The 25232-nt window shown below is 41.4% G+C and overlaps 1 protein-coding gene across 4 annotated transcripts in view; it reads left to right on the forward strand.

Moving 5' to 3' along the window:
* Positions 1-9762, forward strand: part of LOC128647410 (transcription initiation factor TFIID subunit 9) — a 119148-nt gene extending 109386 nt beyond the window's left edge. For all 4 annotated transcript variants that reach the window (XM_053700202.1, XM_053700198.1, XM_053700205.1 and 1 more), the window contains exon 7: positions 8368-9762. In XM_053700202.1, the coding sequence (XP_053556177.1) occupies positions 8368-8534 (167 nt within the window). In that variant the 3' untranslated portion in view covers positions 8535-9762. The remainder of the gene's footprint in view (positions 1-8367) is intronic.
* The last annotated feature ends 15470 nt before the right edge of the window (positions 9763-25232 follow it).

A 25232-nucleotide genomic window follows, 5' to 3' on the forward strand; every position in this document is an offset into this window, starting at 1 on the left:
TGATAAATTTCTTTCTTTCTTGGCACGATGAGTCCACGGCCCGCCCTATTTTTTAAGACAGGCTTTTGTCATACTATAAACCTCAGGCACCTCTGCACCTTGTTGCTTCCTTTCTCTCCTTTTACTTTGGTCGAATGACTGAGGTTGGAGGGAAGGGAGGTGATATTCAACAGCTTTGCTGTGGTGCTCTTTGCCGCCTCTTGCTGTGCATGAGTGATATTCCCAATAGTAATTAGATGATCCGTGGACTCATCGTGTCAAGAAAGAAATACATTTATCAGATAAGCATAATTTATTTTATTTTTTCTTTCAATAAAGTGACTTTTATTCCTCTTAGCCAATAGCCGCATGGCCAGCTGGCATTACACCGGATAGCTAGCACGCTATTGGCTAAGATCACCTCCATGATAAAATGGCGTTCTGCCCCGGGTGGCCTGAGGCGTGGCGAATGCTCCAGACAAATAAAGGAACTTTGTCATAAAGTAGAAAATACTAAATGCTAAAAGTTCCCTTTATTTGCTGCACTGGTAAATCCTAGCGTTTCACAAATACTTTACTATCGCTTTAAGGTGTCTGCAGAATGCTTTTTTCAGTTCTGAGAATTAGAAAAGCCACAAAATTAAAATATTAAAGGGACACTGAACCCAAAAAATTTCTTTCGTGATTCCGATAGAGCATGAAATTTTAAGCAACTTTCTAATTTACTCCTATTATCAAATTTTCTTCATTCTATTGGTATCTTTATTTGAAATGCAAGAATGTAAGTTTAGATGCTGGCCCATTTTTGGTGAACAACCTGGGTTGTTCTTGCTGATTGGGGGATAAATTCATCCACCAATAAAAAATTGCTATCAAGAGTCTGAACCTTAGATGCCTTCTTTTTCAAATAAAGATAGCAAGAGAACGAAGAAAAATTGATAATAGGAGTAAATGAGAAAGTTGCTTAAAATTGCATGCTCTATCTGAATCTTGAAAGAAAAAATGTAGGTTCAGTGTCCCTTTAAGTAAAAAGGGGGCACAATAAATAATGTATATTACAAACGCATAACTAAAATCTTTTGTATTATTATCTTATGGTGTTTGCTGTTTCTTTTAAAAGTGGATTTCTCTTAATAAAAAAAAAAATAGTTGTATATAGCACCATGATGATTTCACTCATACAAAAAAATCTGATTCATTTTTTCCATGCTTCATGGCAAATGAATCCGATTACTACTGAATGTATTAGAATATATTCATTGCTGGCTCCGCTGCCTAAGTGAGGAGGCATCGGGCATATACAGTAGGTAGATGTAGTCATTAGAGTTGTGAATTGCCAGGCTCCTGCAGGGTTAATGTGCAGTGGTTAGTGTTCCTCGTCAGATGGGAAGAAGTTTAATAGTTCTGCAACATGAACAAGTCTGTACAGAGACTGTATCACAATGGCATTTGCTATGAAAATGAAGGTTGATAGTTGCTAATAGAACAAGCGGCACTAGTGCTGAACTACCACAGCGTTGGAAAATGATATCTGCATGAGCATTATCATCTTAGGAAGCCTTCAGTGGTAGTAAAATAAACATATGCAATGAGTCAACACTAGAGCCAAACAAATGCTTTTAAGATAATTTTACATTTCTATTGATTTGAAAATGATTATTTTCCAATGAAGATTAAAGTCACACAGATACTATATATTTAAATATGTGTAATTATTATCTGCAAGTGTTGTATTAGCACATGCAGTAAGTAGGATTTCTGTAGATGATAACCAAATGTGCTTGATGTATAATCAAGTTTGTACCTTGTGCTAATTAGACTATTGTCTGATTGTATAATGATATCACATTATAACTGGGATATACAAGGTAACAGTAAAATTATTAGATATAGGGGGAAATGGAACGGAATCAGAAAGAAAGCAATATAGGGACAACATCTAAATAACTGGGAGAAGAATTAAGGAACGTCAAGTGACAAAAGGAAGAGGGTCAGATTATTGTGAAGGAGAAGAGCAAGGTGCTTAAAGTGATAGTAAATCCTAGCGTTTGTGAAACGTTAGGATTTACCATTGGGACAAATAAAGGGGACTTTCAGTCATGAAGTATAAAATACTTAATGCTGAAAGTTCCTTTATTTGTTTGAAGCTTCCACCCTTCAAGACATTTTTTCTAATAAAGGACTATTTCTCCAACATAGGTGTGTCCGGTCCACGGCGTCATCCTTACTTGTGGGATATTCTCTTCCCCAACAGGAAATGGCAAAGAGCCCAGCAAAGCTGGTCACATGATCCCTCCTAGGCTCCGCCTTCCCCAGTCATTCTCTTTGCCGTTGTACAGGCAACATCTCCACGGAGATGGCTTAGAGTTTTTTAGTGTTTAACTGTAGTTTTTATTATTCAATCAAGAGTTTGTTATTTTAAAATAGTGCTGGTATGTACTATTTACTCTGAAACAGAAAAGAGATGAAGATTTCTGTTTGTAAGAGGAAAATGATTTTAGCAACCGTTACTAAAATCGATGGCTGTTCCACACAGGACTGTTGAGAGGAATTAACTTCAGTTGGGGGAACAGTGAGCAGACTTTTGCTGCTTGAGGTATGACACATTCTAACAAGACGATGTAATGCTGGAAGCTGTCATTTACCCTATGGGATCCGGTAAGCCATTTTATTACAGACAGTAAATAAGGGCTTCACAAGGGCTTTTTAAGACTGTAGACATTTTCTGGGCTAAATCGATTTATATATAAACATATTTTATACTCCATAGCCTTGAGGAATTATTTTAATCTTGGGAATTTTGTAAAATAACCGGCAGGCATCGCGCCTGTATTGCGCACTTGTTTTTGAGAAGCATGACATGCAGATGCATGTGTGAGGAGCTCTGATACATAGAAAAGACTTTCTGAAGGCGTCATTTGGTATCGTATTCCCCTTTGGGCTTGGTTGGGTCTCAGCAAAGCAGATACCAGGGACTGTAAAGGGGTTAAATATAAAAACGGCTCCGGTTCCGTTATTTTAAGGGTTAAAGCTTCCAAATTTGGTGTGCAATGCTTTTAAGGCTTTAAGACACTGTGGTGAAATTTTGGTGAATTTTGAACAATTCCTTCATACTTTTTCGCAATTGCAGTAATAAAGTGTGTTCAGTTTAAAATTTAAAGTGACAGTAACGGTTTTATTTTAAAACGTTTTTTTGTACTTTGTTATCAAGTTTATGCCTGTTTAACATGTCTGAACTGCCAGATAGACTGTGTTCTGAATGTGGGGAAGCCAAGGTCCCTTCTCATTTAAATAGATATGATTTATGTGACACAAAATTTAGAGAAAATGATGCCCAAGATGATTCCTCAAGTGAGGGGAGTAAGCATGGTACTGCATCATCCCCTCCTTCGTCTACACCAGTCTTGCCCACACAAGAGGCCCCTAGTACATCTAGCGCGCCAATACTCCTTACTATGCAACAATTAACGGCTGTAATGGATAATTCTATCAAAAACATTTTAGCCAAAATGCCCACTTATCAGCGAAAGCGCGACTGCTCTGTTTTAGAAAATACTGAAGAGCATGAGGACGCTGATGATATTGTTTCTGAAGGGCCCCTACACCAGTCTGAGGGGGCCAGGGAGGTTTTGTCTGAGGGAGAAATTTCAGATTCAGGGAAAATTTCTCAACAAGCTGAACCTGATGTGATTACATTTAAATTTAAGTTGGAACATCTCCGCGCTCTGCTTAAGGAGGTGTTATCCACTCTGGATGATTGTGAGAATTTGGTCATCCCAGAGAAACTATGTAAAATGGACAAGTTCCTAGAGGTCCCGGGGCCCCCCGAAGCTTTTCCTATACCCAAGCGGGTGGCGGACATTGTAAATAAAGAATGGGAAAGGCCCGGTATACCTTTCGTCCCTCCCCCCATATTTAAAAAATTGTTTCCTATGGTCGACCCCAGAAAGGACTTATGGCAGACAGTTCCCAAGGTCGAGGGGGCGGTTTCTACTCTAAACAAACGCACCACTATACCCATAGAAGATAGTTGTGCTTTCAAAGATCCTATGGATAAAAAATTAGAAGGTTTGCTTAAAAAGATGTTTGTTCAGCAAGGTTACCTTCTACAACCAATTTCATGCATTGTCCCTGTCACTACAGCCGCGTGTTTCTGGTTCGATGAGCTAGAAAAGGCGATCACTAGTAATTCTCCTTCTTATGAGGAGATTATGGACAGAATCCGTGCTCTTAAATTGGCTAATTCTTTCACCCTAGACGCCACTTTGCAATTGGCTAGGTTAGCGGCGAAAAATTCTGGGTTTGCTATTGTGGCGCGCAGAGCGCTTTGGTTAAAATCTTGGTCAGCGGATGCGTCTTCCAAGAACAAATTGCTTAACATTCCTTTCAAGGGGAAAACGCTGTTTGGCCCTGACTTGAAAGAGATTATCTCTGATATCACTGGGGGCAAGGGCCACGCCCTTCCTCAGGATAGGTCTTTCAAGGCCAAAAATAAACCTAATTTTCGTCCCTTTCGTAGAAACGGACCAGCCCCAAGTGCTACGTCCTCTAAGCAAGAGGGTAATACTTCTCAAGCCAAGCCAGCCTGGAGACCAATGCAAGGCTGGAACAAGGGAAAGCAGGCCAAGAAACCTGCCACTGCTACCAAGACAGCATGAGATGTTGGCCCCCGATCCGGGACCGGATCTGGTGGGGGGCAGACTCTCTCTCTTCGCTCAGGCTTGGGCAAGAGATGTTCTGGATCCTTGGGCGCTAGAAATAGTCTCCCAAGGTTATCTTCTGGAATTCAAAGGGCTTCCCCCAAGGGGGAGGTTCCACAGGTCTCAATTGTCTTCAGACCACATAAAAAAACAGGCATTCTTACATTGTGTAGAAGACCTGTTAAAAATGGGAGTGATTCATCCTGTTCCATTAGGAGAACAAGGGATGGGGTTCTACTCCAATCTGTTCGTAGTTCCCAAAAAAGAGGGAACGTTCAGACCAATCTTAGATCTCAAGATCCTAAACAAGTTTCTCAAGGTTCCATCGTTCAAAATGGAAACCATTCGAACAATTCTTCCTTCCATCCAGGAAGGTCAATTCATGACCACGGTGGATTTAAAGGATCCGTATCTACATATTCCTATCCACAAGGAACATCATCGGTTCCTAAGGTTCGCATTCCTGGGCAAGCATTACCAGTTCGTGGCACTTCCGTTCGGATTAGCCACTTCTCCAAGGATTTTCACAAAGGTACTAGGGTCCCTTCTAGCGGTGCTAAGACCAAGGGGCATTGCAGTAGTACCTTACTTGGATGACATTCTGATTCAAGCGTCGTCCCTTCCTCTAGCAAAGGCTCACACGGACATTGTCCTGGCCTTTCTCAGATCTCACGGATGGAAAGTGAACGTAGAAAAGAGTTCTCTATCTCCGTCAACGAGGGTTCCCTTCTTGGGAACAATAATAGACTCCTTAGAAATGAGGATTTTTCTGACAGAGGCCAGAAAAACAAAACTTCTAAACTCTTGTCAAATACTTCATTCCGTTCCTCTTCCTTCCATAGCGCAGTGCATGGAAGTAATAGGTTTGATGGTAGCGGCAATGGACATAGTTCCTTTTGCGCGCATTCATCTAAGACCATTACAACTGTGCATGCTCAGTCAGTGGAATGGGGACTATACAGACTTGTCTCCGACGATACAAGTAAATCAGAGGACCAGAGATTCACTCCGTTGGTGGCTGTCCCTGGACAACCTGTCACAGGGGATGAGCTTCCGCAGACCAGAGTGGGTCATTGTCACGACCGACGCCAGTCTGATGGGCTGGGGCGCGGTCTGGGGACCCCTGAAAGCTCAGGGTCTTTGGTCTCGGGAAGAATCTCTTCTACCGATAAATATTCTGGAACTGAGAGCGATACTCAATGCTCTCAAGGCTTGGCCTCAGCTAGCAAAGGCCAAGTTCATACGGTTTCAATCAGACAACATGACGACTGTTGCGTACATCAACCATCAGGGGGGAACAAGGAGTTCCCTGGCGATGGAAGAAGTGACCAAAATCATTCAATGGGCGGAGACTCACTCCTGCCACTTGTCTGCAATCCACATCCCAGGAGTGGAAAATTGGGAAGCGGATTTTCTGAGTCGTCAGACATTACATCCGGGGGAGTGGGAACTCCATCCGGAAATCTTTGCCCACATTACTCAACTGTGGGGCATTCCAGACATGGATCTGATGGCCTCTCGTCAGAACTTCAAGGTTCCTTGCTACGGGTCCAGATCCAGGGATCCCAAGGCGACTCTAGTAGATGCACTAGTAGCACCTTGGACCTTCAAACTAGCTTATGTATTCCCGCCGTTTCCTCTCATCCCCAGGCTGGTAGCCAGGATCAATCAGGAGAGGGCATCGGTGATCTTGATAGCTCCTGCGTGGCCACGCAGGACTTGGTATGCAGACCTGGTGAATATGTCATCGGCTCCACCATGGAAGCTACCTTTGAGACGAGACCTTCTTGTTCAAGGTCCGTTCGAACATCCGAATCTGGTCTCACTCCAACTGACTGCTTGGAGATTGAACGCTTGATCTTATCAAAGCGAGGGTTCTCAGATTCTGTTATTGATACTCTTGTTCAGGCCAGAAAGCCTGTAACTAGAAAAATTTACCACAAAATATGGAAAAAATATATCTGTTGGTGTGAATCTAAAGGATTCCCTTGGGACAAGGTAAAAATTCCTAAGATTCTATCCTTTCTTCAAGAAGGATTGGAGAAAGGATTATCTGCAAGTTCCTTGAAGGGACAGATTTCTGCCTTGTCTGTGTTACTTCACAAAAAGCTGGCAGCTGTGCCAGATGTTCAAGCCTTTGTTCAGGCTCTGGTTAGAATCAAGCCTGTTTACAAACCTTTGACTCCTCCCTGGAGTCTCAATTTAGTTCTTTCAGTTCTTCAGGGGGTTCCGTTTGAACCCTTACATTCCGTTGATATTAAGTTATTATCTTGGAAAGTTTTGTTTTTGGTTGCAATTTCTTCTGCTAGAAGAGTTTCAGAATTATCTGCTCTGCAGTGTTCTCCTCCTTATCTGGTGTTCCATGCAGATAAGGTGGTTTTACGTACTAAACCTGGTTTTCTTCCGAAAGTTGTTTCTAACAAAAACATTAACCAGGAGATAGTCGTGCCTTCTTTGTGTCCGAATCCAGTTTCAAAGAAGGAACGTTTGTTGCACAATTTGGATGTTGTTCGCGCTCTAAAATTCTATTTAGATGCTACAAAGGATTTTAGACAAACATCTTCCTTGTTTGTTGTTTATTCTGGTAAAAGGAGAGGTCAAAAAGCAACTTCTACCTCTCTCTCTTTTTGGATTAAAAGCATCATCAGATTGGCTTATGAGACTGCCGGACGGCAGCCTCCTGAAAGAATCACAGCTCATTCCACTAGGGCTGTGGCTTCCACATGGGCCTTCAAGAACGAGGCTTCTGTTGATCAGATATGTAAGGCAGCGACTTGGTCTTCACTGCACACTTTTACCAAATTTTACAAGTTTGATACTTTTGCTTCTTCTGAGGCTATTTTTGGGAGAAAGGTTTTGCAAGCCGTGGTGCCTTCCATTTAGGTGACCTGATTTGCTCCCTCCCTTCATCCGTGTCCTAAAGCTTTGGTATTGGTTCCCACAAGTAAGGATGACGCCGTGGACCGGACACACCTATGTTGGAGAAAACAGAATTTATGTTTACCTGATAAAATACTTTCTCCAACGGTGTGTCCGGTCCACGGCCCGCCCTGGTTTTTTAATCAGGTCTGATAATTTATTTTCTTTAACTACAGTCACCACGGTATCATATGATTTCTCCTATGCAAATATTCCTCCTTTACGTCGGTCGAATGACTGGGGAAGGCGGAGCCTAGGAGGGATCATGTGACCAGCTTTGCTGGGCTCTTTGCCATTTCCTGTTGGGGAAGAGAATATCCCACAAGTAAGGATGACGCCGTGGACCGGATACACCGTTGGAGAAAGTAATTTATCAGGTAAACATAAATTCTGTTTTTTTACCTCCTGGATTAGCGGAAATACTTGTGTTAATATTTGACTGCTCACGTCTGAACAGAGATGCGTCTTCTGCGTGCACCCACATTGACTATTTGCCCGTCATATGACAGCGCAGAAAAACGCCACGGTTTGTTTGGCTGGAGCATCCTACCCTGAACTTTGTGTGTTTTATTTATATATATATATATATATATATATATATATATATATATATAAATTATTTTTATTTATCATTTTATATTATCATCTGAAAGTGTTTAATGTCCCTTTAACTTACCTGTAATTTTGCTAACACAATGCAATCTGTTTCAGTAGCTGAGATATGTTATAGACACAAGCTGATCACTTATTTTTTTTTTATCTTTCATAGCTGCTCCTACTACTCCTACAGTTCAAAATGTTCTCATCAACCCCTCATTAATTGGCACCAAAAACATCCTCATTACGACAAACATGGTTTCATCACAGAATTCGACAAACGATTCCAACTCATTGAAGCGGAAACATGAAGATGACGAGGATTATGATGCAATGTAATTTGGTTTTGTTGAAACCACATACTGTGAATTAAAACAAAGACTTTTTATTTTATAATCACAGGTTTCTTTTTCTTTCTTTTTTTTTTAAGATGACAAATTGAAATAGCCTAAACTGTATTTACATAAAAGTGGATAGTTATTTTGGAGGAACAAAAACTAAATTGAAGAAAAGAACATGTATACGTTTTATACTTTTTATTTTCTTTGTGATGTTTTAAAAAGAACAGAAATAAGAAAATGATTCCATTTCTTCTGCCTATGTGTTGACACGTTTGAATATATTTAGACTGGAGTTCTGATTACATTGAATTACCTAATAAAATTCTCTAATAAAGTGCATGTTTTATTATATGCAGCATAGCTGGGTTTTAAATATGAGTTCTTGTGAAGGTAAAATATGGTATATAGTTACACTGAGAGATGCTTCTTTTTATGATTATATTTATGGTTGGGAAGTAAAATTCATGACTGCCTAACAAACCAATGACTACAAAGAAACATTTTATTATTTTAACACATTTGAAACAAAGCTTTTTTTAATTTTTATTATTACTTACTGCATTAAAAGTCAGGCATCCAAGAAATATTAGGGTGAGATGTTCGGTCTATGTTCTTTTATTTGTGTGCATTTTGCAGTAGCATTTAATCTAGCAAGGGAACCCATACATTACAGGGCTCACTAAAGGTAGTCTGCCACAATACTATATGTGAAAAATATACTACCAATTTGTACCAAGACAAACAATATATTGGTGTGTGGTGTACCTAGCGCCACTGTTCTAGTTAAATGTATCCAACCTTCAAGACATTATCTGATAACGTTAAATTTCACATTTAATTAAAATTGATATAATAAAAACACCAAATCAAAGTGAAGTTTGGGAGATGACTTCAATCATTTCAGGCTGTAATCTATTGCTCAAGGGGCATTACATCAATTATGCTTTGTAAAGTTAGTTGACCTATTATTGAATTTATTGTCCTTTAATTTATGTTCAGCTGTATCTTCATTTCTGATAATCTTCCCTCAAGGTGCATGGCCTAACTAAAAACATAGATAATTATTGTGCTTTCTTATACTATGGTAAACATTTGTTGGTTCTTATAATATTTTATCAATTAAATATATGATAGTATTTGTCATTAGTCTTTGCCAATGTGTTAGGATACAGTAATTGGTACAATTCTGCAAAATTAAGTTTAATAAATAAAATAGTGGTTACCAACTTTGTAGTGGAGTTGTGTGCAATTTAATCAAAACCCTATAATATTGGGGAAGGATAATGTATGTAAACCTTTAGCTTTGTCACATCTGTTGATGAAACTGGTACAGCATTAATGAATAAAAATAGTTTATTAAAAATGTATCAATCATATGTGATAAGCAATATTTGAAAAAAACAGCAATATGCTCATATCTCTACAATGATGGTTATGAGGTTACAATTAAAGCATTTACTATTTTTTATTTGCATTAGCTTGCATAGGTATGAGAGAAAATGTATTTTTTTTTTTAATTCTCTGCATATATGTTCATGTTAGACCTTGAACAAATAATTGTATTACTATGTTCCTTATTGACCCAGGAATTATCTAACACAATGTTTGGCTATAAAAGGACAACATAAATAACTTACCTAATCAGAAAAAAAAATATGAAATATGAATAAAAAAATAAGTCTGGGATCCTTCTCTTGGGTTCAGTGTGAATAGACCCTTTTGGGATTCCCTGGTCTCACTGTCTCCATTATTCTGACTTTTCTGTTCAGACCATTTAGCTTCTTATCCAGGGCCCGATTCTAAAAGCTTTGTTTTGTTAGGTGTGGTTTTCCATGCTGACATGTGCAGGGGCTGCCCTCAGGGACTTCTATAAAGAAAGGGGGCTGTCCCTGAGAGTTGCAAGATAACACCCATAAAATGTAATGGAGCTCACTGAAAAAGTAAACTTTGCTGGGGAGAGCGAAGTTAGCAGGGGATGCACTTTAAAAAAATTTAAATCCTGTAACCAATGTCATTACTCTGCTTTTAGTGTATAGTATCTTTCAGTTGTCTCTGTTTTCATATACATGTGTTTTCTCCAACATAGGTGTGTCCGGTCCACGGCGTCATCCTTACTTGTGGGATATTCTCTTCCCCAACAGGAAATGGCAAAGAGCCCAGCAAAGCTGGTCACATGATCCCTCCTAGGCTCCGCCTACCCCAGTCATTCTCTTTGCCGTTGTACAGGCAACATCTCCACGGAGATGGCTTAGAGTTTTTTTAGTGTTTAACTGTAGTTTTTATTATTCAATCAAGAGTTTGTTATTTTAAAATAGTGCTGGTATGTACTATTTACTCAGAAACAGAAAAGAGATGAAGATTTCTGTTTGTATGAGGAAAATGATTTTAGCACCGTAACTAAAATCCATGGCTGTTCCACACAGGACTGTTGAGAGCAATTAACTTCAGTTGGGGGAACAGTGTGCAGTCTCTTACTGCTTGAGGTATGACACATTCTAACAAGACGATGTAATGCTGGAAGCTGTCATTTTCCCTATGGGATCCGGTAAGCCATGTTTATTAAGATAGTAAATAAGGGCTTCACAAGGGCTTATTAAGACTGTAGACTTTTTCTGGGCTAAATCGATTCATTATTAACACATATTTAGCCTTGAGGAATCATTTATTCTGGGTATTTTGATATGATTATATCGGCAGGCACTGTTTTAGACACCTTATTCTTTAGGGGCTTTCCCTAATCATAGTCAGAGCCTCATTTTCGCGCCGGTATGGCGCACTTGTTTTTGAGGACAGCATGGCATGCAGCTGCATGTGTGTGGAGCTCTGATACATAGAAAAGTCTTTCTGAAGGCATCATTTGGTATCGTATTCCCCTTTGGGCTTGGTTGGGTCTCAGCAAAGCAGATTCCAGGGACTGTAAAGGGGTTAAATATAAAAACGGCTCCGGTTCCGTTATTTTAAGGGTTAAAGCTTCCAAATTTGGTGTGCAATACTTTTAAGGCTTTAAGACACTGTGGTGAAATTTTGGTGAATTTTGAACAATTCCTTCATACTTTTTCGCAATTGCAGTAATAAAGTGTGTTTAGTTTAAAATTTAAAGTGACAGTAACGGTTTTATTTTAAAACGTTTTTTGTGCTTTGTTATCAAGTTTATGCCTGTTTAACATGTCTGAACTACCAGATAGATTGTGTTCTGACTGTGGGGAAACCAAGGTTCCTTCTCATTTAACTATATGTATTTTATGTCATAAAAATTTTTTAGTAAAAATGATGCCCAAGATGATTCCTCAAGTGAGGGGAGTAAGCATGGTACTGCATCATCCCCTCCTTCGTCTACACCAGTCTTGCCCATACAGGAGGCCCCTAGTACATCTAGTGCGCCAATACTCCTTACTATGCAACATTTAACGGCTGTAATGGATAATTCTATCAAAAACATTTTAGCCAATATGCCCACTTATCAGCGAAAGCGCGACTGCTCTGTTTTAGAAAATTCTGTAGAGCATGAGAACGCTGATGATATGGTTTCTGAAGGGCCCCTACACCAGTCTGAGGGGGCCAGGGAGGTTTTGTCTGAGGGAGAAATTTCAGATTCAGGAAACATTTCTCAACAAGCTGAACCTGATGTGATTACTTTTAAATTTAAGTTGGAACATCTCCGCACTCTGCTTAAGGAGGTGTTATCCAATTTGGATGATTGTGATTATCTGGTCATTCCAGAACCACTATGTAAAATGGAAAAGTTCTTAGAGGCCCCGGGGCCCCCCGAAGCTTTTCCTATATCCAAGCGGGTGGCGTACATTGTTAGTAAAGAATGGGACAGGCCCGGTATACCTTTAGTACCTCCCCCCATATTTATAAAATTGTTTTCCTATAGTCGACCCCAGAAAGGACTGATGGCAGACAGTCCCCAAGGTCGAGGGGGCGGTTTCTACTCTACACAAGCGCGCCACTATACCCATAGAAGATAGTTGTGCTTTCCAAGATCCTATGGATAAAAAATTAGAAGGTCTGCTAAAGATGTTTGATCAGCAAGGTTCCCTTCTACAACCAATTGCATGCATTGTCCCTGTCACTGCAGCCGCGTGTTTCTAGTTTGATGAGCTAGGAAAGGCGATTATTAGTAATTCTTCTTCTTATGAGGAGATTATGGACAGAATTCGTGCTCTTAAATTGGCTAATTCTTTCACCCTAGACGCCACCTTGCAATTGGCTAGGTTAGCGGCGAAAAAATTCTGGGTTTGCTATTGTGGCGCAGAGCGCTTTGGTTAAAATCTTGGGCAGCGGATGCGTCTTCCAAGAACAAATTGCTTGACATTCCTTTCAAGGGGAAAACACTCTTTGGCCCTGACTTGAAAGAGATTATCTCTGATATCACTGGGGGCAAGGGCCACGCCCTTCCTCAGGATAGGTCTTTTCAAGACCAAAAATAAACCTAAGTTTAGTCCCTTTCGCAGAAACGGATCAGCCCCAAGGGCTACGTCCTCTAAGCAGGAAGGTAATACTTCTCAAGCCAATCCAGCCTGGAGACCTATGCAAGGCTGGAACAAAGGAAAGCAGGCCAGGAAACCTGCCACTGCTACCAAGACAGCATGAAATGCGGGCCCCCGATCCGGGACCGGATCTGGTGGGGGGCAGACTCTCTCTCTTCGCTCAGGCTTGGGCAAGAGATGTTCTGGATCCTTGGGCGCTAGAAATAGTCTCCCAAGGTTATTCTCTGGAGTTCAAGGGGCTTCCTCCAAGGGGGAGGTTCCACAGGTCTCAGTTGTCTTCAGACCACATAAGAAGACAGGCATTCTTACATTGGGTAGAAGACCTGCTAAAAATGGGAGTGATTCATCCTGTTCCATTAGGAGAACAAGGGATGGGGTTCTACTCCAATCTGTTCATAGTTCCCAAAAAAGAGGGAACGTTCAGACCAATCTTAGATCTCAAGATCTTGAACAAGTTTCTCAAGGTTCCATCGTTCAAGATGGAAACCATTCGAACACTTCTTCCTTCCATCCAGGAAGGTCAATTCATGACCAAGGTGGATTTCAAGGATGCGTATCTACATATTCCTATCCACAAGGAACATCATCGGTTCCTAAGGTTTGCATTCCTGGACAAGCATTTCCAGTTTGTGGCGTTTTCTTTCGGATTAGCCACTGCTCCTAGGATTTTCTCATAGGTACTAGGGTCCCTTCTGGCGGTGCTAAGACCAAGGGGCATTGCTGTAGTACCTTACTTGGACGACATTCTGATTCGAGCGTCGTCCCTTCCTCAAGTAAAGGCTCACACGGACATTGTCCTGGCCTTTCTCAGATCTCACGGATGGAAAGTGAACGTGGAAAAGAGTTCTCTATCTCCGTCAACGAGGGTTCCCTTCTTGGGAACTATAATAGACTCCTTAGAAATGAGGATTTTTCTGACAAGAAGCCAGAAAAACAAAACTTCTAGACTCTTGTCGGATACTTCATTCCGTTCCTCTTCCTTCCATAGCGCAGTGCATGGAAGTGATAGGTTTGATGGTAGCGGCAATGGACATAGTTCCTTTTGTGCGCATTCATCTAAGACCATTACAACTGTTCATGCTCAGTCAGTGGAATGGGGACTATTCAGACTTGTCTCCGAAGATACAAGTAAATCAGAGGACCAGAGACTCATTCCGTTGGTGGCTGTCCCTGGACAACCTGTCACAAGGGATGACCTTCCGCAGACCAGAGTGGGTCATTGTCACGACCGACGCCAGTCTGATGGGCTGGGGCGCGGTCTGGGGATCCCTGAAAGCTCAGGGTCTTTGGTCTCGGGTAGAATCTCTTCTACCGATAAATATTCTGGAACTGAGAGCGATATTCAATGCTCTCAAAGCTTGGCCTCAGCTAGCGAGGGCCAAGTTCATACATCAACCATCAGGGGGGAACAAGGAGTTCCCTAGCGATGGAAGAAGTGACCAAAATCATTCTATGGGCGGAGTCTCACTCCTGCCACCTGTCTGCTATCCACATCCCAGGAGTGGAAAATTGGGAAGCGGATTTTCTGAGTCGTCAGACATTGCATCCGGGGGAGTGGGAACTCCATCCGGAAATCTTTGCCCAAGTCACTCAACCGTGGGGCATTCCAGACATGGATCTGATGGCCTCTCGTCAGAACTTCAGAGTTCCTTACTACGGGTACAGATCCAGGGATCCCAAGGCGGCTCTAGTGGATGCACTAGTAGCACCTTGGACCTTCAAACTAGCTTATGTGTTCCCGCCGTTTCCTCTCATCCCCAGGCTGGTAGCCAGGATCAATCAGGAGAGGGCGTCGGTGATTTTGATAGCTCCTGCGTGGCCACGCAGGACTTGGTATGCAGATCTGGTGAATATGTCATCGGCTCCGCCATGGAAGCTACCTTTGAGACGAGACCTTCTTGTTCTAGGTCCGTTCGACCCACTCCAGCTGACTGCTTGGAGATTGAACGCTTGATCTTATCAAAGCGAGGGTTCTCAGATTCTGTTATTAATACTCTTGTTCAGGCCTGAAAGCCTGTAACCAGAAAAATTACCACATAATTTGGTATATCTGTTGGTGTGAATCTGCAGGATTCCCTTGGGACAAGGTTAAGATTCCTAAGAGTCTATCCTTCCTTCGAGAAGGATTGGAAAAAGGATTATCTGCAAGTTCCTTGATGGGACAGATTTCTGCCTTGTCTGTGTTACTTCACAAAAAGCTGGCAGCTGTGCCAGATGTTCTAGCCTTTGTTCAGGCTCTGGTTAGAATCAAGCCTGTTTACAAAATTTGGACTCCTCCTTGGAGTCTCAACCTAGTTCTTTCAGTTCTTCAGGGGGTTCCGTTTGAACCCTTACATTCCGTTGATATTAAGTTATTATCTTGGAAAGTTTTGTTTTTGGTTGCAATTTCTTCTGCTAGAAGAGTTTCAGAATTATCTGCTCTGCAGTGTTCTTCTCCTTATCTGGTGTTCCATGCAGATAAGGTGGTTTTGCGTACTAAACCTGGTTTTCTTCCAAAAGTTGTTTCTAACAAAAACATTAACCAGGAGATAGTTGTGCCTTCTTTGTGTCCTAATCCAGTTTCAAAGAAGGAACGTTTGTTGCACAACTTGGATGTAGTTCGTGCTCTCAAATTTTACTTAGCAGCTACTAAGGATTTCAGACAAACTTTGTCTTTGTTTGTTGTTTATTCTGGTAAACGGAGAGGTCAAAAAGCAACTTCTACCTCTCTCTCCTTCTGGATTAAAAGCATTATCCGATTGGCTTATGAGACTGCTGGACGGCAGCCTCCTGAAAGAATCACAGCTCACTCCACTAGGGCTGTGGCTTCCACATGGGCCTTCAAGAACGAGGCTTCTGTTGATCAGATATGTAAGGCAGCGACTTGGTCTTCACTGCACACTTTTCTAAATTTTACAAATTTGATACTTTTGCTTCTTCTGAGGCTATTTTTGGGAGAAAGGTTTTGCAAGCCGTGGTGCCTTCCATTTAGGTGACCTGATTTGCTCCCTCCCTTCATCCGTGTCCTAAAGCTTTGGTATTGGTTCCCACAAGTAAGGATGACGCCGTGGACCGGACACACCTATGTTGGAGAAAACAGAATTTATGTTTACCTGATAAATTACTTTCTCCAACGGTGTGTCCGGTCCACGGCCCGCCCTGGTTTTTTTTTAATCAGGTCTGATAATTTATTTTCTTTAACTACAGTCACCACGGTAACATATGGTTTCTCCTATGCAAATATTCCTCCTTAACGTCGGTCGAATGACTGGGGTAGGCGGAGCCTAGGAGGGATCATGTGACCAGCTTTGCTGGGCTCTTTGCCATTTCCTGTTGGGGAAGAGAATATCCCACAAGTAAGGATGACGCCGTGGACCGGACACACCGTTGGAGAAAGTAATTTATCAGGTAAACATAAATTCTGTTTTTCTATCAAGTGTTTTTGTGTAATTTGACACAAACTTGCCATCTTTCAGTTTCCAAGAAAAAAAACAGCAAGAACTGAAGGGAAAATGGTTAGAGACCACACTAGATCCGTTTAAAAGAAATTTCAGCTACACCCATAGAACGCTCCTGTTTAGCCCATTGGGGAAACATGTTTACAATACAAATATAATAATTATATATATATATATACTTTGTCTCTGCTGGAGGTGACTGAAGAATGAAGATGTACATTTGATTCTTCAGAGAGAGGGGTTTTCAGTTTATTTTGAAGCCTGGTTTCCCCTCAGAGTACAGTGTTTGTCAGAGGGATATATATATATATATATATATATATATATATATAGGGGTACGGTTTGTGATTCTTTTTTTCACCTCATGGAAAATTTATCATAAACCTTCCATAATTGGTTGCAGGGACTTGGCTTTTGCCTCCCTCTATAGATCTACAATATACTCCTATTTCATAACCAATACTCGTATGTTTCAGTACTGCTTTGGCTGTCTGCTGCTTATTTGCTGGTGGACGATTGGCTATTTGGTAAGTTTTATTAACATTTTTAGACACTCTATAGCTGTCATAGAATAAGTTCACAGTCAGAGCATCTCATACACTTGAGCGGATAGTAGAAGACTCGTAGCCACATATAAATGCTTTACAGTTCACATGAGGGTAGACAAAGTTAGGCCAGCAATGTCCAAAATAGGCCATAAGCACATAGTTTGCAGTATGTGAACACCCACACACACAAACAGCCAGTTCTGTAGCTAACCGGCATCCACAATTGCGGAATAGGGATCAAAACACTCACCCTCTTGCCGTTATCAGCTCTTAAACATCTGGTTGCTAGAACTCCTCAGAGGTATGCATATGTAGCGTATGACAATTCCGGTTTGACCACCGGTTCACATCGAACGCTGCTTCCTCTCCGTTCTAGCTTACTTCCGGGTGTAACCTGCAACATCAGCGGGGTTGTGTGTGGAAGGTGTGTAGCTCTTGGCCAATCGGCTCCTTTCAACCGATGCTGTTTCTTCGATATCCATGAACGGTAGTGATGTCGGCTGTCGAGTGTGAGGACACAAAAAGGGTATTCTGCCAAAAAAAGGGACTTCTTGTAATCCCAATAAAGTATAAATGCAAAAGAGGAAGCAGAAAGCCCTTGAAAGTTAAAAATCCATTTTCTTTATTCGATATAGGATAAATCCATGACAAAGCACAGGAACATAAAATGCAGGCTGGTCTGACTAGTTTCGACGTAGTGCCGTAATCATAAACCTGCTACACACTGAATAGTGAACATCTTAAAAAGGATATTCTGCACAGATATTGGTTGATTAAGAGGGAGGAACAAAACCTCCTCTTTAACCCCATAATTATCTTAATAAACATTTGTTTTAAGCATGATTACTTTATCATTGCAAAATAAGACTGGTATGGTATGTTGGAGGAATAATTTGTGCATAACTTTATGGAAAGAGGATTTCAAACAATATTATTCACATAACAGTTGTGTATATAATACAAATATAGATATAAAGATAGGGGGTGCCCTTATGAAACTGTATACTGTGATGGTATGATAAATTATTCACATGAATCAAATGGAGTAAATAGTGAATAGTAATTAAGACTGTATGGCAGATGTGAATGAGCGCATAAAACACAAACTCACACCCACAGAATGGATAAAAGTATGTGTAAATACACACAAGTTAATAGTGCATATACACACCTCTTGAGCACAAGAGGATAATATACAAGGGTATATCTAAATGGGATTATAGTGCTTTAGAAAGTGTAAGACGTGATAATGTTATCCCTATTGGGATGTTCAGATATATTAATAAATTGATAGAATACAGGAGTGATGAGTGTAAACTATACGATTCTTAACACAGATTTAGTCCCATCTAGGTATAATAAAGTCCACACTGGGTAAATGATGCTGCAAGTCTAGGCAGCTATCTGTAGAGGATCAAGGCCACGATCAGCAATCTGTAGATAATATAAGAACACAGAAGCGCCACATGGCCCAATATTGTTTGATAACAAATATAAAAACGGTATCCGGTAGATACACACATTTAGTAAGGCACCCCTAGTGGTGCAGATAAAGCAGTCTGGGATCAGTTAACAGTCACCCAGAAGACTGGCCTCCGGTGGATATTCAGTAATCTGCAGGTAATGATATAGAACACAAAAGTGCCTATATGGCCTAGTATTGTTTGTACAGGCAAAATAAAAAATGATGATATATATTGCAATCACATTTAGTAGAGCACCTTCCCTGGTGCAAACTAGGCAGGCTGGGTTCAATACAGTCAACCAGCAGACTTAGAACCAGTGATCTGGAACTCTCCAGGATCCACAGATGGAGATGTAGACGATAATGAACAAGAGTAGAAGATAAAAATAGTCCGGCAGCAAGTGGCAAGTATATTACAATACTTACTTTATTTAAAATGATAATATTAAATAAAAGCAACGCATTTCTGAGCCCAACAATGGCTATAGCTTTTTATTGCATTGCTTTGTTGAATGCTATAATGGAGCTGTCTGATTCTGTCCCTAAATCTACCCTAGAAATCTTCTGAACACTTTTCTACCATTAGGTCTGCTTATTGTAAAAAAGCTGAGGTGCCTTCTCCAGCTCATTTATGTTACTCATGTTTAGATTTGTTAATGTAATCTGCCCAACCTAATGCTGTTTTTTTGGGTATTAATGCTCCTTCTCTTTGTTCATTAAAGGAGAATCTAATTGATGTTTCACCTAATGTGAAAAACCTTATGAAGACTGCAGTTTCTGAGGCTCCGGGCTGCTCTCCCTCCTTCAAACAAGCGTAAAAGGTCAGTTTAGAATTTACCTTCTACTAGTGCTGTGTGTCCTTAAGCTAGGTATACTGTTGTGTCTTCAGAGGGTGAAGTTTCCTCTGGTGATGAGTCTTCATCTGATGTTGAACTTGATATTTCCTCTTTTTTTATTTAAAATTCAACATATTGAACATATTCGATCTCTTTTGAAATTACTTTAAAAGATCCTAAGGTTTCTGATGAGAAGCTGTGTAATCGTTTCAATTGAGTTTTTAAGACTGTTGTTAAACTCCCTGAGGTTTTCCCTATTCCTGATACTGTCTCTGTCATGATTTCTAGGGAATGGCCTAAGCCAGGTAGTTCATTTAATGCTTCTGCAAGGTTTAAAACGTTGTATATCCTTTACCTGCTGCTAATATTGCATTGTGGGAAACTGTTCCTAAGGTTGATGGGACCATTTCCACTATGGCTAGGTGTTTTACGATTCCTTTGGAAGACAGTACTTCTTTTAAGGACCCGTTGGATAGGAAATTGGAGTTCTTTCATAGAAGGGCCTTTTTACAAGCAAGTTATTTACTTACACCAGTCATTTTGTATAGCTGATGTGGCTGCTTCTTAACATCTCTGGTTATCCAGTCTTTTAGAACAGTGTTCTGGTGACCCTGTTAGTGAAAAACCTTTTGGGTTTACTTAAACATGCTAATTCATTTATTTGTGATGCTGTATTTGATATTATGAAGATTAGTATCAAAACATATCTTTGGCAGTTCTTGCTAGGAGAGCCCTATGGTTTAAATTATGGTCTGCTGACGGTGTCAAAATCCAGATTATTGTGTCTCTCTTTTCAGGGAAAGAAATTGTTTGGTTTTGATTTTAGATCCATTAATATCTAATGTTACTAGAGGTAAAGGGGCTTTCTTCTGTTATGTGTGATCAGTCCACGGGTCATCATTACTTCTGGGATATAACTCCTCCCCAACAGGAAATGCAAGAGGATTCACCCAGCAGAGCTGCATATAGCTCCTCCCCTCTACGTCACTCCCAGTCATTCTCTTGCACCCAACGACTAGATAGGATGTGTGAGAGGACTATGGTGATTATACTTAGTTTTTATAACTTCAATCAAAAGTTTGTTATTTTACAATAGCACCGGAGCGTGTTATTGCCTCTCTGGCAGAGTTTGAAGAAGAATCTACCAGAGTTTTTTTACTATGATTTTAACCGGAGTAGTTAAGATCATATTGCTGTTTCTCGGCCATCTGAGGGAGGTAAAAGCTTCAGATCAGGGGACAGCGGGCAGATGAATCTGCATTGAGGTATGTAGCAGTTTTTATTTTCTGAATGGAATTGATGAGAAAATCCTGCCATACCGTTATAATGACATGTATGTATACTCTACACTTCAGTATTCTGGGGATGGTATTTCACCGGAATTACTCTGTTAAAAGTACACTAAACCTTTTAATAGGTATTTATCATGTTAAACGTTTTTGCTGGAATGTAGAATCGTTTGCATTTTCTGAGGTACTGAGTGAATAATATTTGGGCATTATTTTTCCACTTGGCAGTTGCTTGTTTTAATTGTGACAGTTTCGTTTCTCTCTCACTGCTGTGTGTGAGGGGGAGGGGCCGTTTTTGGCGCTCTTTGCTACGCATCAAAAATTTCCAGTCAGTTACTCTTGTATTTCCTGCATGATCCGGTTCATCTCTAACAGAACTCAGGGGTCTTTAAACTTCTTTGGAGGGAGGTAGATTCTCTCAGCAGAGCTGTGAGACTTATATATTGACTGTGATTAAAAACGTTGCTCTGTAATTTTTATTTTCAAATTTAATTATTGTTACTTTACTAATGGGAACAAACCCTTGCTAAAAGTTGTGTTGTTTTTAAGGATTGATGCTATAACTGTCTTTCAGTTCATTATTCAACTGTCATTTAATCGTTTAGTGCTTCTTTGAGGCACAGTACGTTTTTGTTAAATAAGATTGTAACCAAGTTGCAAGTTTATTGCTAGTGTGTTAAACATGTCTGATTCAGAGGAAGATACCTGTGTCATTTGTTCCAATGCCAAGGTGGAGCCCAATAGAAATTTATGTACTAACTGTATTGATGCTACTTTAAATAAAAGCCAATCTGTACAATTTGAACAAATTTCACCAAACAGCGAGGGGAGAGTTATGCCGACTAACTCGCCTCACGTGTCAGTACCTGCATCTCCCGCCCGGGAGGTGCGTGATATTATGGCGCCTAGTACATCTGGGCGGCCATTACAGATAACATTACAAGATATGGCTACTGTTATGACTGAAGTTTTGGCTAAATTACCAGAACTAAGAGGCAAGCGTGATCACTCTGGGGTGAGAACAGAGTGCGCTGATAATACTAGGGCCATGTCTGATACTGCGTCACAGCTTGCAGAGCATGAGGACGGAGAGCTTCATTCTGTGGGTGACGGTTCTGATCCAAACAGATTGGATTCAGATATTTCAAATTTTAAATTTAAATTGGAAAACCTCCGTGTATTACTAGGGGAGGTTTTAGCGGCTCTTAATGATTGTAACACTGTTGCAATACCAGAGAAATTGTGTAGGTTGGATAAATACTTTGCGGTACCGGCGAGTACTGACGTTTTTCCTATACCTAAGAGACTAACTGAAATTGTTACTAAGGAGTGGGATAGACCCGGTGTGCCGTTCTCACCCCCTCCAATATTTAGAAAGATGTTTCCAATAGACGCCACCACACGGGACTTATGGCAAACGGTCCCTAAGGTGGAGGGAGCAGTTTCTACTTTAGCTAAGCGTACCACTATCCCGGTGGAGGATAGCTGTGCTTTTTCAGATCCAATGGATAAAAAATTAGAGGGTTACCTTAAGAAAATGTTTGTTCAACAAGGTTTTATATTGCAACCCCTTGCATGCATCGCGCCGATTACGGCTGCGGCAGCATTTTGGATTAAGTCTCTGGAAGAGAACCTTAGTTCAACTACGCTGGACGACATTACGGACAGGCTTAGAGTCCTTAAACTAGCTAATTCATTCATTTCGGAGGCCGTAGTACATTTAACCAAACTTACGGCTAAGAACTCAGGATTCGCCATTCAGGCACGTAGGGCGCTGTGGCTAAAATCCTGGTCAGCTGATGTAACTTCTAAGTCCAAATTACTTAATATACCTTTCAAGGGGCAAACTTTATTTGGGCCCGGTTTGAAAGAAATTATCGCTGACATTACAGGAGGTAAGGGCCACGCCCTGCCTCAAGACAAAGCCAAAGCTAAGGCTAGACAGTCTAATTTTCGTCCCTTTCGGAATTTCAAAGCAGGAGCAGCATCAACTTCCACTGCACCAAAACAGGAAGGAGCTGTTGCTCGTTACAGACAAGGCTGGAAACCTAACCAGTCCTGGAACAAGGGCAAGCAGGCCAGGAAACCTGCTGCTGCCCCAAAGACAGCATGAACCGAGGGCCCCCGATCCGGGACCGGATCTTGTGGGGGGCAGACTCTCTCTCTTCGCCCAGGCTTGGGCAAGAGATGTTCAGGATCCCTGGGCGCTAGAGATCATATCTCAGGGATACCTTCTAGACTTCAAATTCTCTCCCCCAAGAGGGAGATTTCATCTGTCAAGGTTGTCAACAAACCAGATAAAGAAAGAAGCGTTTCTACGCTGTGTACAAGATCTGTTATTAATGGGAGTGATCCATCCGGTTCCGCGGTCGGAACAAGGACAAGGGTTTTACTCAAACCTGTTTGTGGTTCCCAAAAAAGAGGGAACTTTCAGGCCAATCTTGGATTTAAAGATCCTAAACAAATTCCTAAGAGTTCCATCGTTCAAAATGGAAACTATTCGGACAATCTTACCCATGATCCAAAAGGGTCAGTACATGACCACAGTGGATTTAAAGGATGCTTACCTTCACATACCGATTCACAAAGATCATTACCGGTATCTAAGGTTTGCCTTCTTAGACAGGCATTACCAGTTCGTAGCTCTTCCATTCGGATTGGCTACGGCTCCAAGAATCTTCACAAAGGTTCTGGGTGCCCTTCTGGCGGTACTAAGACCGCGAGGAATTTCGGTAGCTCCGTACCTAGACGACATTCTGATACAAGCTTCAAGCTTTCAAACTGCCAAGTCTCATACAGAGTTAGTTCTGGCATTTCTAAGGTCGCATGGATGGAAAGTGAACGAAAAGAAGAGTTCTCTTTTTCCTCTCACAAGAGTTCCATTCTTGGGGACTCTTATAGATTCTGTAGAAATGAAGATTTATCTGACAGAAGACAGATTAACAAAGCTTCTAAATGCATGCCGTGTCCTTCATTCCATTCAACTCCCGTCAGTAGCTCAATGCATGGAGGTGATCGGCTTAATGGTAGCAGCAATGGACATAGTTCCCTTTGCACGTCTACATCTCAGACCGCTGCAATTGTGCATGCTGAGTCAGTGGAATGGGGATTACTCAGACTTGTCCCCTACTCTGAATCTGGATCAAGAGACCAGAAACTCTCTTCTATGGTGGCTTTCTCGGCCACATCTGTCCAGGGGGATGCCATTCAGCAGGCCGGACTGGACAATTGTAACAACAGACGCCAGCCTACTAGGTTGGGGCGCTGTCTGGAATTCTCTGAAGGCTCAGGGACAATGGAATCAGGAGGAAAGTCTCCTGCCAATAAACATTCTGGAATTGAGAGCAGTTCTCCATGCCCTTCTGGCTTGGCCCCAGTTAAAAACTCGGGGGTTCATCAGGTTTCAGTCGGACAACATCACGACTGTAGCTTACATCAACCATCAAGGAGGGACAAGAAGCTCCCTAGCAATGATGGAAGTATCAAAGATAATTCGCTGGGCAGAGTCTCACTCTTGCCACCTGTCAGCAATCCACATCCCGGGAGTGGAGAACTGGGAGGCGGATTTCTTGAGTCGCCAGACTTTTCATCCGGGGGAGTGGGAACTTCATCCGGAGGTCTTTGCCCAAATACTTCGACGTTGGGGCAAACCAGAGATAGATCTCATGGCGTCTCGCCAGAACGCCAAACTTCCTCACTACGGGTCCAGATCCAGGGATCCGGGAGCGGTTCTGATAGATGCTTTGACAGCACCTTGGAACTTCGGGATGGCTTATGTGTTTCCACCCTTCCCGCTGCTTCCTCGATTGATTGCCAAAATCAAACAGGAGAGAGCATCAGTGATTCTAATAGCGCCTGCATGGCCACGCAGGACTTGGTATGCAGATCTAGTGGACATGTCATCCTGTCCGCCTTGGTCTCTACCTCTAAGACAGGACCTTCTGATACAGGGTCCATTCAAACATCAAAATCTAACTTCTCTGAAGCTGACTGCTTGGAAATTGAACGCTTGATTTTATCAAAACGTGGTTTTTCTGAGTCGGTTATTGATACCCTGATACAGGCTAGGAAGCCTGTTACCAGAAGGATTTACCATAAGATATGGCGTAAATACCTATACTGGTGCGAATCCAAAGGTTACTCTTGGAGTAAGGTTAGGATTCCTAGGATATTGTCCTTTCTACAAGAAGGTTTAGGAAAGGGTTTATCGGCTAGCTCATTAAAGGGACAGATCTCAGCTCTGTCCATCTTGTTACACAGGCGTCTGTCAGAAAATCCAGACGTCCAGGCCTTTTGTCAGGCTTTAGCTAGGATCAAGCCTGTGTTTAAAGCTGTTGCTCCGCCATGGAGTTTAAACTTAGTTCTTAACGTTTTACAGGGTGTTCCGTTTGAACCCCTTCATTCCATTGATATAAAATTGTTATCTTGGAAAGTTCTGTTTTTAATGGCTATTTCCTCGGCTCGAAGAGTCTCTGAGTTATCAGCCTTACATTGTGATTCTCCTTATCTGATTTTTCACTCAGACAAGGTAGTTCTGCGTACTAAACCTGGGTTCTTACCTAAGGTAGTCACTAACAGGAATATCAATCAAGAGATTGTTGTTCCATCCTTGTGTCCAAATCCTTCTT

This window comes from Bombina bombina, chromosome 1 (assembly GCF_027579735.1).
Source record: "Bombina bombina isolate aBomBom1 chromosome 1, aBomBom1.pri, whole genome shotgun sequence".
Classification (NCBI taxonomy): domain Eukaryota; kingdom Metazoa; phylum Chordata; class Amphibia; order Anura; family Bombinatoridae; genus Bombina; species Bombina bombina.